Below are 16,832 nucleotides of genomic sequence, written 5' to 3' on the forward strand. Positions count from 1 at the left end.
CCAGTCTCCAGTGAGCACCGCTGACCCAGGGCAGAGGCCGGGAGCCCATCCTACGACCCACAGTACAGGTGCAGACCACCCAGGCTATCCTGTGGTGGGCATGACGTGTTCACACAGGGCGCAGGGGTGGGGAGAGGGGATGGACCACCCGAGCGTGTTCGGGCATTGTGGGGGGCTGCCCACACCCCAGCTGTCCCAACTCTGAATCCTCTCCCCGCCTGTGGAACTTCCTAAATCTGCCACACTCCCGAGAACAGTCCTGCCAGGCCACGGGAGTGACTCGAGTCTGCAGCGTACGTAAGAGAGAGCTCGCACGGAGGGCCGGAGCCCTCCCTCCCCACCGGCCGGCTCGCGAGGCTGGCCCTCCGCAGCGTCTGGAACCGGACTGTGGGCTCTGGCCAGCCTCACTGCTGGGGGGCTCCGGTTCCTGAACCGTCCGTGCGGACACGAGGCTCGGGCTAAGCACCTGCTCCCCCCCCCCCAAAACGGGGTTCCCGTCCTGAGCCGGGCAGACGGGCCTGCGAGACCAACCCCGCAGAGAACCAGGGCGCTGGGTCTCTGCCAGCCCCCGGAGACCACAGCACACACGCACGGTGCTGTCTCGTTTGGGGGAAACTAAGCGTGTCCTGTGGGACACCCTGAGAGTGGGCTCTGGAAGCTCCCGCCTAGTGTCCCCGCCCCCCACACCCCCAACCTGAGCTCATTTTGCTTCCTGTCCTCTGTATAAACCACGGCCCTGGGGACGACCGCCTGCTGGGCCCTGGGGTCCTCCCGGCACATCCCCGCACCTGGGCCTGGGACAGACACAGATGCCTTCAGGCACTTCTCCAGGCGGCCCTCCTCTCCTTGGCGGCTCCCTGTCCAGGCCGCGCAGTCTCAGGCCGGAGCAGCTCTGCTGGGTTGAGGCCAGAGAACGGCCGCTGGCTCGGGCTCTGCTCGCCCGGCCCTCCCGTGGCTCTGCTCTGGGCACAGGCGGGCTGTGACCCTCAGAAGAAAGGGGCTGGCTGCAGCGGCTGTGCTGCTGGAAAGGTGTGTGTGGCCTTCCTGTGCCCCTGCTCTGGGACCCCGTGAATGGCCCCAGGGTCAGGCAGACCTCCACGCGTGACAGAATGGGAAGCACGGAGAAGGTCCTGGGCACGCACTGGCGCAGAGGGTGTCGGAGCCCGTGACCACCCCTGGCGGAGACCCCGGGCCGGCAGGCAGGTGCCTGGGCCCCTCAGCCCCACAGCTCGCCCCAGACATGCTCCTGGAGGCCGCACACATCCTCACACCAAGCACACATGCTCTCGTCGCGGGAAAAGAGCCCAGCGTCTGAGCATGAAGAGACCGAAGTCTGCCCCAGCCAGAGTCAGGGGGCAACGGGCAGGCCCCAGCACTCGGCGCACCCACCCAGGAGCAGCCCCAAGCCCACAGACGCAGCGCGGCTCGGCCGAACCACCAGGCCCCGTCTCCTGGCAGCGCCAGCCTGCCGGTGACCCAACACAGCCCAAGACCAAAGGGGAGGTGGGCCAACAAGTCTGAGATGCAGGGGGCCCCAGCGGACGTGGCCAGCCACCCCAAGGGCCACACGCACACCGTCGTGACATTGACAAAGCTGGAGGGGTGGCAGGTGCCCAGGGGAAGGCCCTGCACATGTCCTGGAGAGAGCGGCCTGAGTGTAGGAAGCACCTCGGCACAGGCCGGTCTGCGACACCCTCCCTGCCGTGGCACCTCCACGAGGCCACAGCCACCCCAGCTGACACACTCTCGATGCCTGCAACCCGCTGTGGGCCAAGCCCACTGCCAGGTGCCCACAGCGTACGGGGCTCATAGTGAACAGCCTGGCTACTGTGTTAAGGGGCCTCTGGGGGCCTGGACGTCTGCCTGGGCAGGGAGCCGGACAGAGTGTCTCCCAGGTGGACAGGGCACCCTGCGCTGAGCCAGACCCGCAGGCAGAAGCCAAGGGAAGGAGGGGGGCACGGGGGTTCTGACGGGAGGAGGCACGTGGGTGGCAGGGAGGGCCTGGTGCCAGGCACCACGGGCTGCAGGACAGGGAGGCGCGGCCGAGGCTGGTAGGTGGAGCCTGGGGGGACCTCTGCGGAGGCGGGAGGGGACAGAGCAGGCGGTGGCCACACGGGGAGCCTTGGCCCGCAGAAGCAGGCTCTGGGGCTTGGAAGAGCACACGGAGCTATTTTTAGACTCCTGTTGGCTGCTTCCTCTTAGGTTCTTAAGCAACGGGAGCAGGACTGTCCGTCCGCCAACGAGGATGCCTGGTCAAAGCCACAGAAAGCGTCTGGGAAGGCCTCACAGACCCGGGACACAAGTTCCCGCCAAACGTGGGCGCTCCCGTCACCACACGCTCCCACAGCCGCGGGGCCGGCGCTACAGAATGCCCTCTGGAAAGAGACAACAAACAGCAGGGGCTCGGCCAGCCTCCTCCACACACCCACGGCCAAGGGTGTGCCCGAGTGTCCTCTGAGCCAAATTCCATTTGCAGCCACCCCGCAGGGGCCGCGGCGGGGCCAGCGAGCGCTCTGCCCCATGCCGGACCCGAGGAATGAGGGCAGCCCCTCCTGTCCACCCGTGTGCCAACCACTGACCCCGCACTGAGCCAAGAGAGGGAAGGAGGCAGGCGGGAGGAGCAGCAGGCAGTGGCCCAGCCTGGCCCGGCCCTGGCCCCCGCCCCCAGGAGCTGCCCGAGGCTGTGAGCGGGCCGCGCTGACCGCACCGGGGACTGCTCCTCAGGACGTGGTGCCCTCACCAGAAACGAGAAGCCCTTGAAGACACAAAATCCCGCGTCTCAGCAAGTCCGCCCAGGGCTGCAGTCTGCAGAGGAGATGTGGGAAGAAGTTCCTGGAAATGGACACGCACTGGACTTCTGCAGGTTCAGCCCAAGCGGCTGACCCCGGGAGCTGCAGGTGCGGGGCGGAGAGTTCCAGAAGAAACTGCACCAGGACGCAGGGAAGAGAAGCCAGGACCCACCATGCCTGCGCACGTCCTGGCCCAGAAATGCAGAACAGAAGCAGAGGGCACACCTCCGCCCCCACGGGGCCAGCACCCCGCACCCGAGGACATCACAGGGAAGGAGAGCTCCCGGCCGCGACCTCTGGGGGACGCCGACGCAAGTGCTCCCCACAACGCAGGTGCGGAGCGGAAATCCCGCACGGTGTGAAAACCAGCCACGCCACGACCGGGCAGGACCCCCAGCCACGGAGGACACCTGCGCTCGCCACACCGACAGGGATGCGTCAACACACTCGGGAAAGGCATTTAACAGACGCCAATGCCGTGCATGGTGAGGATTCCCAGCCAAGCAAGAACGGAGAGGAAACGTGTCTGCTCGGTCCGGAGCGCCCACAAAACACCTGCCAACTCACGTCCCCTCCGTGATGGGAAAGTCGCTGCTTTCCAGGAAGCTCGGGAACAGGCCACGGGTCCCTCGCAAGCGTCCTGGCCATACCAATGTTACACCGGCTTGTGCAACAGACAGGAGAAATAACACACACACAGACCGGGAAGGATATGTGACACCACATCTGTTCGCAGATGACGCGATCATCCGCGCAGAAAATCTGAATGAATTCAGAAAAGCACACGGGGAGCTGATAAGCCACTACAACACCACTCTACGGCAGAGGCGTTGTCGTACGCGAACACGCGGCAGACGCCGACTGCCTTCCTACGAACCAGCAACTGACACGTGGATTTGAAATTAAAAAGCCAGTACTGTTGATACACGCACCAAGACAGACAGACAGACTTCTACGTAACGCTCACAAAATGTGTATGAGATCTACAGGAGGCAGACTACAAAAGCCTGGCGACCGACGTCGGTGAGGGAGGGCAGGCAACGTCGGAGGCAGGGAGACACGACCCTGTCCGGACGTGAGCTGTCCCCACGCACCGGCGCAGACTCCAGCCGGCCGCCCCCCGCCCTGCCCTCTGAGGTGGACCGCACTCACTGACCGCGTGCCGACCCCATGGCTTATCTGGGGACGGGAAAGCCCCAGAGTCAGCGACACAGCACGGAAGGAGAGCCAGGTCAGGAGACAGGTGGACGGCGCCCGAGTAGACTCACTACAGAGCCACGGCAGCAGAGACGGCACAGACGGACAGACAGAGCCACGGCAGCGGAGACGGCACAGACGGACAGACAGAGCCACGGCAGCGGAGACGGCACAGATGGACAGAGCCACGGCAGCGGAGACGGCACAGACGGACAGACAGAGCCACGGCAGCGGAGACAGCACAGATGGACAGACATGCGCGAGGGCGGAGCCTGCAAGCACAGGGCTGAAACTGCGGGGCCTCCACATGCAAAAGGAAAGGATCCAGGTGCCAACCTCAGCCTCACGGCCCTACTCATAAAACAGCCACCGGAAGACACCAAGGAGCAAACGCGGGTGACCGCGGGTCTGGCGATGACTTTGCAACACGACAGCGCAGGGACGACCCACGGAAGGAGAAGCCATCAGGCCGGCCTAAGGAAGAGGAAACCTCCCCTTCCCCTTCTCCCCACACCCCAACCGAGCGCCAGCCCATGGCCATGTGACACGACCAGGACACCGGTCTCCGCTCAGCAGTCAACACCCGCAGATGGCGTGCTCTGGGCTGGGGACCGAGAGGGCAAGACATGAACACTCGCAAGAGACCCTGGGAAGGAGAGCAACGGGGCTGGCCGCGGAGCCGAGCGCAGGCTCGGGGGTCTGGGCGCGCACATTGGACCCGGGATGGGAGGAGGAGGAGTTAAAGGTCTGTTTGGGACACACTCTGTCCACGGTGTCCCCGCAGTGGCCACGTGGCTGCAGGCTACGCGGCTGCAGTGTGTCCACAGTGAAAGAGGGAGCAAGGGACGAGCCCGGGCCCACACACGTGTTTCAGGGCGTGATGCAGGAGCCCCGGACGGGGGCAGACAGAGGCCAGGGCTCTAGAACCCTGGCCAGCCAGAAAACGTGGGGCTCATAAGCCTGGCGCAAGCCATGGAGGCCAAGGTGCAGGAGCGGCCCGGGGAGCTGGGGGCATGCGGCCCGACCCCGAGCCTTGCCAGGAGGACGGACTCACCGGTGGGGTCATGTGCTACCAGAAGGCAATGGAGAGGACGCCACGGAGCCAGCCGGTGGACCAGGGAAGAGGCCTTCTTGTCCACACCCCGCTGCCCAGACCCGCACCACGGCCGTGACACACACGTGCACGACACCAAGGAGGGCTCCCTGAGACCCGCCGGGTGCCCAGGGACACGATGCCCGCAACTGCCTTCGCGTGGCTGAGGCTGCAGGAGAGGGCCCCCTGCCACCCGTTCTCAGAGCGCCCGGGGCAGGAGCAGCGGCAGCCCCCGAGGAGGACCGAGAGGGCCGAGGAGGAAGGCCCTCGTGAGGCCGGGCAGCCCTCCGCCAGCACCACACGCCAGGCGAGGACCAGCAGGGTAGAACGGCGGGTCAGGGAGGAGGAGGCGCAGGGACGGAGCTGGACCGTTAGCCGCGGCCGGGGCGCTGGCACTCACTGTGTATTCTGCATGCTTTTTTCCATACCATTTCATCCACTTCCTGAACTCTCGGTCCATGGTCTGCAAGGGAATGATCCGACAGCCCGTCAGCCGCTCCTGCCACCCCTACCTGCCTCCCCCAGGACAAGCCGGGACTGCCCCTCTGCCAGCCCACAGCCCAGCCCCTCTGAGAAGCAGCCCGGGTGACTCTGGGGGTTGCAGGGGAGGACAGACCGCAGGACCTGTGGAGTCCACCAGATGTGTGGGCCACACAGTCTAAAGGCGTCTCTGGACACGCACCTACGCCCCAAACCCCACTGACCCCACCCCAGGCGGACACGGGCACCTAGGGGATGCCTGCTGACCCGGGGTGCGTCTGGAGACGGGCCCAGCCTGGGGTAGACAAAGCTGTGGCCCTTGCTGGCGGCACACGCACTGGGCCCAGATGTGCGGGCAGAGACCAAGTAGCCCCTCGGAACGCCCACCTCCTGCTGTCCTTCCCTCCTTATACCCTGTGGGTCACAGCAAAGGTTGGGGAGAAAAGAGAGGTGAGCACATACACCTGCGCCCCACTCCGGAGGCACTCACCTCCGCGTACTTGGCTGGGATGTCCGCTTTCTCCACGCCGTAGTGATGCTTGCAGTTGGTGGCCGCGGCGACCTGTAGCACGACCTGGCCCACTCCTTCAGAGGGAGGGAGGGACAGTCAAGACACGGCCCTTAGACAGAGGCGCCACCCACCCAGCGTCGAGGCCCAGGCCACACAGGTGCTGGCCACAGGGGTGAAGAGGCAGAGGCCACCAGCTCTCCGAGAAGGTGCGAGCACCTCCAAGGTCACCAGGATATGCCACTGACCCAGGCCGTGAGCCAAGGCCCCACTAGGGGGTCGGCCGTCTGGCCTACGCTGCCTCCTACAGACAGCACAGCAGGGCTCCTGCGAGGGAAACCTGCGCTGTGTCTCCCTCTGGAAGGTTCCCCAGTCACTGCCACAGCGCGGCACGGCCGGCCCATCTGAAACCACTGGGAACACCCACCACCACTCGGTGTCAACGGGGCTTGATGCGCAGCGGAGCAGCGGGAGCAGCCCCCGCACACCAGAAACGGGGTCTCCAAACCACGGCCACGCGCTGGCCAAACGCACCACCAAGCCCAGCTGGGCAGCGCAGGGCGCTCAGACCTCACATGCGCCCGGAAGCCTGGCCCACGGTCCCCCTCCTACTTGGGTCAGTCGTGCCTCTCAGCCAGCGAGCCAGGAGCCTTCTGAGCTCATGCTCTGAATGGAATAGGTTTGGAAAATGTAAAGAAGCAACCGAGCGCCGGCCGGCTTGTGTGGTACAGCGCGTGACTCTCTGTCTCAGGGTCAGGAGTTCAAGCCCCACGCTGGGGGTGGAAATTACCTAAGTAAAAAATCTTTATTTTACTTATTAATTTATTTATTCATTTATTTATTTGACAGGCAGAGATTGCAAGTAGGCAGAGAGGCAGGCAGAGAGAGAGGGGGAAGCAGGCTCCCCGCTGAGCAGAGCACCTGACATGGGGCTCGATCCCAGGACCTGAGCTGAAGGCAGAGGCTCCACCCACTGAGCCACCCAGGGGCCCTAAGTAAAAAATCTTAAAGAAAGAAAAATAAGAAAATAGGCCCACTACTTAGAAACACAGGGTAAATGGCAAGGCCCATGGCAAGAGGACACAAGGGTCATGGCCAGGGTTAAGAGCTGGGCACGAGGAGCCAGGAAGGGGTTTTCCAAAACTCCCAAACCTTTTCACACACACAGGTAAGTTCTGTGGCCTTCTAGACAACTAACTTTTGAAGCCTACGAATTTTTTTTTTTTTGAGAGCCAGCGCGTCCACATGCACGAGCAAGAAGGGCAGAGGGACAGAGGGAGACAGTCTCAAGCAGACTCCTGCTCAGCATGGAAGCTGCAGTGGGGCTCGATCTCACGACCCTGAGATCACAACCTGAGCTGAAACCAAGAGTTGGACCCTCGACTGAGTGAGCCGCCCAGGAGCCCCTGAAAGTACACATGTTCTTAGTAAAATATGAACTGTGGGGGCGCCTGGGCGCCTCAGTTGGTTAAGGAGCTGCCTCCGGCTCCGGTGGGATTGAGTCCCATGTCGGGCTCCATGCTCAGCAGGAAGCCTGCTTCCCCTCTCCCTCTGCCTGCTGCTCTGCTGCTTACGCTCTCTGTCAAATAAATAAAATCTTCAAATAAATAAGTAAAACACGAACTGTGTGCTTAAAGAGGTCCACACTAATGATGACGTGAAAAGAGTCGTCCTTGCCCGGGGCGCTGGGCCGTCTGCAAGGGCTGAGGCCGCACTGGTTTGAGAAGGACATTCAGTCTGCGGCACAAGGCTCTGTGTCCAAACGTGGTCCCACCCAGGTGGCTGGCTGACCCAGAGGAGGGCTGTGCACGGGGCTCCCACGCAGGCTGACAGCCAGCCCCATCGCCAGCCCTGTCACCGAACATGTCCCATCTGGATCCAGCCAACCCGAGGTGTGCGTTCGTCCCGCTCTGTCCACGGCTCTTCACGTGGACGCCTGCTAGGCCACGCTGAGGACAGGCCTACCCTCAGGACCCTCCGTGTTGGTGCCGGGGGCCCCCCAATGCACAAAAGAGGCGGGGGGCTAGTGAGAGCTGGGGAGTGTGGGGAAGGGGTGAGGACACCCAGCCACATGGGGGGCTGGTCTGCGGTGGTCACTGGGGTCCCCTCTGAACAGGTCCCAAGAACAGGTCCCCCAGGGCTAGGAGGGGTGAGGGAGAGGGAGGGGCCCTTGGGAGCACGGCGGCCTGGCCTCTCCTCGGTGCAGAGCACCGGCTGGCCGCAGAGAGGGGCCGCCCCCCGCGAGGGGCTGCGGGTGACCCAGGCTGCTCCATCTCTAGGGACCAGGGAGGCTGGTGGCGCTGACGTCACGGCCTGCCCACACTCACCACTGCCCAGGTCCACAAACAGGTCGTCCTCAGTCATCTTGATCTCGTCGATCATCTGAGCGACCAAGTCAAAGGAGGTCTCCCCGTACACCTCCGGGGAGAAGGGCTCGTAGTTGTTGAGCTTCTCGGGGTCCGTCACCGAGTGGTTGTAGACCTGCTGCAGGATGTGCCGCAGGAGCCCGTTGGATGGCCGTGTGTTCAGCTTCATGGGCTGCGTGGTCCCCTTCCACTAGGACAGCACAGAAAGCCCCACATGCGTGACACGGGTGGCCCCCGCCCCGCATAACAACCGTGCATCCCGGCCCCAGCCCTGCCGCCTCCCCAGACAGCAGAGGTCGTCGGCCTCAGAGCTGCACCTTCACCTGAAAGCCCATCTGGGAAAAGAAATGGTCATGGAAAGAGCCAGCGCCTGGTGGGTCCACGTCAGGGGCCTCAGGGGCCAGAACTGGGCCTGCACCCGTGCAGCTCCCGCTGGCCCGAGGAGGGAGTCCTCAGGCTCCCAGCCCCAGGGAACCACGGAGCCCTGACCCCTCATGGTCCGCCCCCTTGGGCTACCTGCGGCCCGTGACCGCGGAACCGCCCGCTCCTGAGGGCCTTCCCAATTGGGGGCCAAGCCACCACCACGCAGCCCCCGAGAGGCCACACGCCCGCCATGAGTGGCCCAGGTCAGCCCCAAGCCTCTTGTCACCTCCTGCCAGGGACAAAACCGAGGGGAGAGCTCTGGGCCAAGGCAGTGGGAGGGCGCCCACACAGCTGACACAGAACTTCCCCGAGCCCCAGTCCTTACCAGGAGACCAATCCAGCAGCCCCTCCCCTCCTGGCTGCAACAGTGAGGCGGTCGGCAGCCAGAGCCCCCGCCCGCGCACGCTAGGCCCTCGGAGCTGCGGGCCCGACAGCCCACCACAGCCTCCCCGACGGCAAGGCTCCTGCACAAGAACCCGAACCCAGCAGGAGCCCGCGCTGCCCAGACAGCGAGCGTCCGCAGACGCAGCAGGGACGCGCTTTCCAGAACCACTCTGGCAGCCTGGCCTGGCCCCACTGTCTGTTCTTCGCCAGGCAAGGGCTCCGCAGGCCGCAGCATGGTGGCAGGGGGAGGTGTGGACAGAGCCCCAGGCCTCTCCATAATTGGAATATCCCAGAGGGACGGCAGGAACGCGCTCACGACACAGCCGGCTGAGGGCGCCCGTGGGGCAGGGCGCCGACATGAAGGTCTGTCTGCATGGGAGACCCGGTGGGGGGCACCAGCATGCGGGGAGCACCAACACGCGGGGGGACGGGGGCTGAGGACGCACCCGACCCCCAGCCCAGTCCCAGCAAAGGCCGGCCCCACGCCACACCCCTGCACTCCAGGGCGGTCTGCAGGGGTCTACAAGGCGTATGTGACAAGCACCCAGGAAATGTGAGGGGCAGTGGGTCGAACACCCCCGCACGGGTCCCCGGCGAGCAGATGCACATGAGGGGAGGGCAGAGGCCACCTACCAGCTGGTGGATGCTGTCGATGGCACGGTTGTACTTGTCACAGAGCCTCTGCATGCTTTCGAAGCTGAAAGGCAAGGGCAAGACGCCAGTCGCTGTGGAGCCCAGCACATGCCACAGGGGCCTCTTGGGAGAGACGGCTCCTGGACAGGCGGCGCCAGCCATCCCCAGTAAGGAGGCACAGTCACAGGACACCAAGGAGAACCATATGTGGCCAACAAGGCTGGGCCCAGGGTCACACTGAGGCAGTCTTTGGCTACGTGGCAGCCTCCGGAGGTCAGGGCTCACAGGTCAAAGCCAAGGTCAACGGTGTGCCTGGCAGGTGTTAGGTGAGAGAAGCGACTCTGCACAGCTTTCATGATGCACCGCGGCTGGGAGCTGGCCGGACGCACACCCTACCTGTCCCCAAGCTGGGCCCGCTGCCCCAGGGCAGTGCACAAGGGCCTTATTTCCTTCCCGGGCTAGAGGGAGCCTCCATCTCAGCCCCAGCTTGATGGGCATGGGGGGCACCCAGTGGCAGAAGGCCCCCTGGCTCTCCCAGAAGAAGACCCCAACACTTTCAAAGATGGAAGCGGCACCCGTGAGGTGCCAAGAGTCTGCCTGGGGTTGTTCAACGAGGCTGCACCCTCCCAAGCCCCCGTGCTCACTCCAGGTAGGACTCTCAATGATCCCCTGACCCGGGAGGTCCCCCCGGGACTGACTCGGCCTCCAGGGGCCACGGTACAATGTCTGGGGACATCCTGGGGTGCTCCTGGCATTCGAAGGGGCAGGTCCAGGGATGCTGCCCGGACGCTCCGCAGAGAACGGCCTGATGGAGGAGGTGCAGGGGGCAGGGGGCTCCCGTGTCTGTGCTGCACTGGAGGGGGTGTCAGCCGGGGGGCTCCGTCCGTAACACCTGCGCACACACACAGCAGCAAGGAGCCTTCCTCCCTGAGCTGGACACCAGGAGCCTGGGAGAGGTCCCTCTGCACACGGGCCACGACCACGCCGTGTGTACCCCACGCTGCCCGCCCCACTGCCCCCCACATCCTCATGGACTGCCAGATTCACCCCAAGAGCTCACACACCCCCTTCCTTTAGGACAGAAATTAAACAATTCAACGAAGCTGGTTCCCTGACGGCAAGGCCGAGGTCCCCCGTAGGACAGCCGCAGTGGACAAGCAAGAGAAACAGAGAACGAGCGGGAAGACCAGGCCCTACCCAGGCCTGAGGCGTCCTCAAGAAGGACAGTGACCAAGCCGCCCCTGGGCTAATGCAGCGAACTCAGGAGCCCAAGAGCAACAATAGGCTCTGCCCCTCTTCGGAGCGGCGGGCCACAGACACGGGCCACGGACATGGGCCATGGACATGGGCCAGACACTCTACCCTCTCCCCCACTAAGTGCCGGGCCAGGTGGGGTCCCAGGGAACCAGGACCTGGCAGTCCCCAGCCCCAGCATCTGAGTGACACTCCTTCGCCCTCCTAATTTGCAAAATGAAAGATCCGAGACCTCTGGCTCCTAGTTTCTCGTGCTGCCCTCACAGGAAAACCCAGGCACCCCTTTGTCATTTTACTTCCTGGGGTTCACCGAGGTCCAACCGGCCCCAGAGGAGGCCCGTCCCTGGGACGGTGCACAGGCACCCGGCTGCTGCCTTGCCTGGGAGAGAAATGAGGGTCCCCCACCACGAGCCTGACCCCACAGCCACACCAGCCCCTTAGCTGGATACCCTTGGCCTGGCCCTCCACAGCCATGCCCGGGCTCTCCTGAGCCATCTGAGTACAGAGGGGAAGGGCCTCCAACAGCCCCTGCAAACATCTTGCAGCAACGCTGTCCTGAGAAGCACGGGCTGCTCTGGGCCCGCACAGAGCACTCCACCCATCACTGAAGGCCAGCTCCCCTGGCCAACTGGCTAACGTCCACAGCTCAGCCCCGCGTGCACCGCACCCTGGATGCAAGAGAGCCGCGCCCCAGCCCTCCGTGTGGGCCCTCACTGCTCACCGCACACACACCACCGGAGCCCACAGGGCCACCCCACTGCCCAGGGGCCGGGCTGCTCTGGAGGGAGGAGTGAGCACGCTTCACTCCCTTCCCAGCGCTTGGCGAACGTTAGATGCAGAACAAGGCCTCCTGCCGGGCGAAAGGGGTCAGGGCTGACGAGCAGACCACGAAGCCCTTCAAACACAGAGCTGAGACTGGGTCAGCACCACCTGGGTGCCGGGGCGAGGGGCCCCAGGGCTCCTCTGGACCGGGCTCCCGATCGAGAGCGAGCCAGCAAAGCCCACAGAAGACACGCGCCTTTCGGGAACACTGTGGAGCCGGTCTACGCCTGCCGAGAGCTACTACAGCGGGAGCAGGGAGCGCCAGCCCGCCTTCCGCCAGAGAAACAAAACGGCATTCCAGACACGGCCTCGCCCTTCCCCGCCCACCCGACTGTGCTCTGAGATCCAGGACGCGCCTGCAGGAAACCACGAGAAGGGGCCACAGAGGCTGGAGGGGCAGTGAGGCCTGAGCCCCCGAGACCCGGATGGGCCGCACGAGGCCCGGCAGAGGCACCGTCCTCGGGCTGGAGCACTGGCCGCTGGCAGGCGGCCGCGGGGAGAGCAGCCCCCACGGCCGGTGGGGCTGACTTCACACATGCTGAGCGCCGTTTCCACAATGTGGCATTTCCAATCACGTCCCTGCTCGGACAGCCTCTGCCAGTATCTCATCAACGTTTCCTACCAGAATAACTCCACGGGGCGACAGCCAACTCCAAAGGAAATCGCCGGCCAGCTCGCGCCGTTGAAGAAGAGCCGACCGGAGGCCACGGCCCCAGCAGTCGCGGAGAGGCGGCTCGGCTCACCTTTTGGTGTCGTAGTCGATGAGAACATAATTCTCCATAGCAAGCTTGAGGTCCGGGATCTCCTCACAGACCCACCTGAAACACAAGAGCGGAGCCAATGGTGACGACTGGTCTCATGCTCTACTTTTCACTCTCAACCCCCAAACATTTAAAAAAAAAATCCTCATTATTCAACTCAACGAGCACAAGAGAAGAGGGAGGCATCGCTTGGGAACAAGCCGCGTGAAGCCGCGTGGTCGGCTCCTGGGGCCAACGGGCCACACGGGACGAGCTGGGGAAGCAGCCGCTCCAGGCAGAGAGCCCGGAACGTGCCGTGGGCCCGGGGGGGCCGGCGGCCAGCGCCGCCGCATGAGCTCCCCGCGCCCCAGACAAGCGGGCCGCTGCATAGGCGCGCGGCGAGCAGCAGACGAGGGGAGCCGACAGAGCAGAGGGACAGAGACACACGCCAGCCCGTCCCAAGGCCTAACCCTCGCTGGATCCTGATCCCACCTCGACAAAGAGCCTGAGAAAGGAGTCAACGCTCCACACGTTCAGGAGAACACCGCGGACGTCGCGGAAAATGCTCGGCTGAGAGATCTGACAACTTAGACGAAATGAGCGACTTCCTGGAAAGACACGAACACGCAAAACCGACCCCAGGAGAAAGGGGACGTCTTGACAGCCTGGACCCTGCTGAAGACTGTGACCCCCTGATCAAGCGCCTCCCGCCAGGAGAGCCGGGTCCAACTGGCATCGCCGGGGGTCTTGCCGCACATACAGGGAAGCAGGGCAGTGACGTGTTCAGTCGCATGAGGCCGGCATTACCCTGATGCCGAAACCAGAGGGAGACAAGGCCTCGGAAAGACAAAGTCGGCACAGAAAGGCAGTCTACCCACCAACGCCCCCACGAGGGCCCCCAAAAACAACCCCCTAAGAGCACGTGTGACCCGAAGCCCGCATGCGCCCACCACGCGGAGTTTACCGCAGCAACGAACCACCATCCCCTGCCTCGTCAACAGAAAGTCATAGGATCACCTCAGCAGACAGAAAACGCCCAAGCCAGACCCAAGCCCCATGCAGGGTAAAAACCCCGAGGAAGCAAGAGGTGGAAAGAGGCGTGGGGGGGGGGCACCGCCTGCATGCCTGCTGTCTCTGCTCTGCCAGTGGGCTCCCTGCCAGCTCCAATCGGTGGGGACGGGAGGTACTCCCTGTGTCCCTGCACCCCTGCGTCCGCGAGCCCGACTCCCTCGCTGGAGCAGGAAGCCACAGCTGCCACCTCCAAACACACGTGCACAGAGCGGCACTCCTGGCCCAGACCCTGCGGCCCCTCCCCACAAGACCCCTCTGCTCTCTGTCACCAGGGCCAGCTGGGCAGGGCCCACCTCCAAGCGTCCACCCACCCAAGGGTCCCTCCAGTGCATCAGTGTCCTCCCCACCCTCCCGCCCCACGAGCACTTCTCTCCGGTAAGCTCTCTGCTCGACAGCACACACAGCGTCCGTCAGGAACCCCGACGGGACAGGAGGGTACAGTTCCTGCGGACACCAGCGGACTACTGGCGCAGACAGACCGCTCCCAGGTGGGGGGACAGGTGAGGACGCTGGCCACCACACCTCCTTCAACACTCCACCACGGGCCCTGGCCAGCACCACGTGGCAGACAGCACAAAGACTAGAAAAGAAGCATCGTTCACAGACACACAATTTAACAAATGGGCTACCCTAAGGAATTTACACAGAAGCTTCTAGAACTTAGACGAATTGAGCAAGGCCACAAGGCATGAGGTCAGCGAGCAAAAACGAGCTTTGTCTGCATGTACCAGCAATAGAGAATTTTTAAACCGATTTTTTAAATACCATTTAAAATGTCAGTAAAACATAAATATCTAGGGATTTTTTTTTTTTTTTTAAGATTTATTTACTTGAGGGGCGCCTGGGTGGCTCTGTGGGTTGAGCCTCTGACTTCGGCTCAGGTCATGGTCTCAGGGTCCTGGGATCGAGCCCCGCATCAGGCTCCCTGCTCAGCGGGGAGCCTGCTTCCCCCTCTCTCTCTGCCTGCCTTTCTGCCTGCTTGTGATCTCTGTCTGTCAAATAAATAAAATCTTAAAAAAAAAAAAAAGATTTATTTACTTGAGAGAGAACGTAGCACGTGCGTGCAGGGCTGGGGCAGGGGAAGAGGGAGAGAGAGAATCCTAAGCAGAGTCCTGCCCCATATGGAGCCCAACCTGGGGCACAACCTCACGACCCTGAGATCACGACCTGAGCCCAAATCAAGAGTTGGACGCTTACCTGACTCAGCCACGTGGGCACCCCTGTAGTGGTAATTTTAATGAAAAATTTGTAAGACCTCTATATTGAAAACTGTAAAACACTCATGAGAAAACCTGAAAACGAAACAAACCAAAGGCAACTATGTTCACAGAACAGAAGACTCAAACAGCCCTTTCCCCGGACCGAGCTGCCACCTCGAAGCGACCCTAGAACATGCCAGGAGGCTCCGGGAGAAACAGACAAGCTGACTCCGAGACGGGAGCGCAAAGACTGAGCTCCCAGCCTCCATAAGCTTTACAACGAGCACCGCTAGAGGACTTGACGGCCTTATCCTGAGACCCACCGCAGGTCTACGGTAACCAGAACTGGCGCTGGCACAGGGACGGAGAGACACGCTGACCCAGCGCACGGGACAGAGGCCAGTGAACGTTTACACGGCTCTCAGATAAAAGCACCGAGACAACATGATGGGAAAACAGTCTTTTTAATTTATGTCGACCCCACGAATATAAACCGCAGCTGGCTCACAGGAACATCGTAACCCTGACGCAAAGGCTGAAACCACGGAGCTTCTCGAAGAAAACAAAGGAGAACACCTTTGTGACTTGGGCAGGCAAAGATTTCCCGGACATGATACGGATGTGAACGGACAGATACACTCCAGACTCCCAGTCCTGAAGGTGCGCTAAAGAGCACAGCCAGCTGAGCGGCGCGTTCTACGCGTCCCACAGGTGCTCACGGCTGGAACACGTCAGGAATTCTCACAGCTCCGCGAGGAGACCACTCCGTGCTGACAAACAGCATGAACTCCTCTCCGCTAGAAGAAGCCAGAGCCGCTGAGAGCTGTGGCCAACTCGCAGGTCGGGAACACGGGAACCTCAAGGTGACGTGGAGCGCTGCGGTTCTGGAACATACAGGCCTGCTCAGGAAGGAGGGGGCACGCCAAAGGGACAGGGCACGCACAAAGAGCCCCAAAGAGCCAGCACAGGAACAGCGGGCATGCCACGGCACAGTAGTGGGTCACAGCTCACGGAATGAGGAAGCGGGTGGGAAAGCAGGCTCTCCATGGAGAAGAGCCCCAGCCGAGAACCTCCCTTCAAGAACACAGCAATAACCAGTCATGGCAGGTGAGACCCACCTCTGGTCGCCAAAATCAGGGGGTGAAAGTCCAAGGAGAAATGGGATGGTTGCAAGGTCTCCAAGGATCTCTTCCAAGATATTTATTAATTAAAAGGGGGGAAAGAGTGCCTATACCTCAGAGAAACGTGATGGACCAGGTGGGCAAGGTTAACGTCACCACAGTAAGAGAAAACGATAGGCCGTGCGCCTCCTGCTGCCCCGAGAGCCCTTATCAGGAACAGACACCTCCGTCAGACGCCGCGTGGCACCCAGTCCCTGACACTCGGGAGCAGACCGCAGACACTACGCTACTTCATTCATAAGTACTTCAGCTTTTGCCTGTGAAAGTTACCACTTCTTTTAATAAAACTACAATGCCATGGTCACACGTAGGACAGACATCAGGGATGGCAGGGAATTTCCTCAAACTCGCACAGGGCATCTGCAAAAAACCTAGAGCTTTTACCACTTCTACGCAAAACTGTACTGAAGGTCCCAGCCAATTTGATAAGGCCAAGGAGAAGAACTAAGATCATGAAGACTGAAAGGAAGAAATAAAACTGTCCCTAGTCACAGACGATGTACTTATTTCTACGAGTCCTAATAAATCTACAAATCACTTACCAGAATCAATAAATTTAGCAACAGGTCATGGTTAATACGTGAAAGTCAACCGCATTCTTATTTATAAGCAGTAGGCGACCGGAAAGTAAAACTTAGCACAGAATCCTAGCTACAGGCCTGCCAAAAGCTCGACTCTCTGAGAATGGATCC

At 62.2% G+C, this 16,832-nt stretch overlaps 1 protein-coding gene across 1 annotated transcript in view; it reads right to left on the bottom strand.

Annotated features, from left to right (window-relative positions):
* The window catches only part of LOC111161720 (histone-lysine N-methyltransferase, H3 lysine-79 specific-like), a 76,048-nt gene that overhangs the window by 26,614 nt on the left and 32,602 nt on the right, over positions 1–16,832 (bottom strand). The window contains exons 3-7 of the mRNA XM_022525597.1: positions 12,693–12,767; positions 9,874–9,937; positions 8,395–8,623; positions 6,050–6,144; positions 5,480–5,542 (exon numbers count right to left, since the gene is read on the bottom strand). Of these exons, the coding sequence (XP_022381305.1) occupies positions 5,480–5,542; positions 6,050–6,144; positions 8,395–8,623; positions 9,874–9,937; positions 12,693–12,767 (526 nt within the window). The remainder of the gene's footprint in view (positions 1–5,479; positions 5,543–6,049; positions 6,145–8,394; positions 8,624–9,873; positions 9,938–12,692; positions 12,768–16,832) is intronic.

The sequence above is a fragment of the Enhydra lutris genome, unplaced genomic scaffold (genome assembly GCF_002288905.1).
Source record: "Enhydra lutris kenyoni isolate GAN:26980312 unplaced genomic scaffold, ASM228890v2 scaffoldscaffold86, whole genome shotgun sequence".
In the NCBI taxonomy this organism is placed as follows: Eukaryota; Metazoa; Chordata; class Mammalia; order Carnivora; family Mustelidae; genus Enhydra; species Enhydra lutris.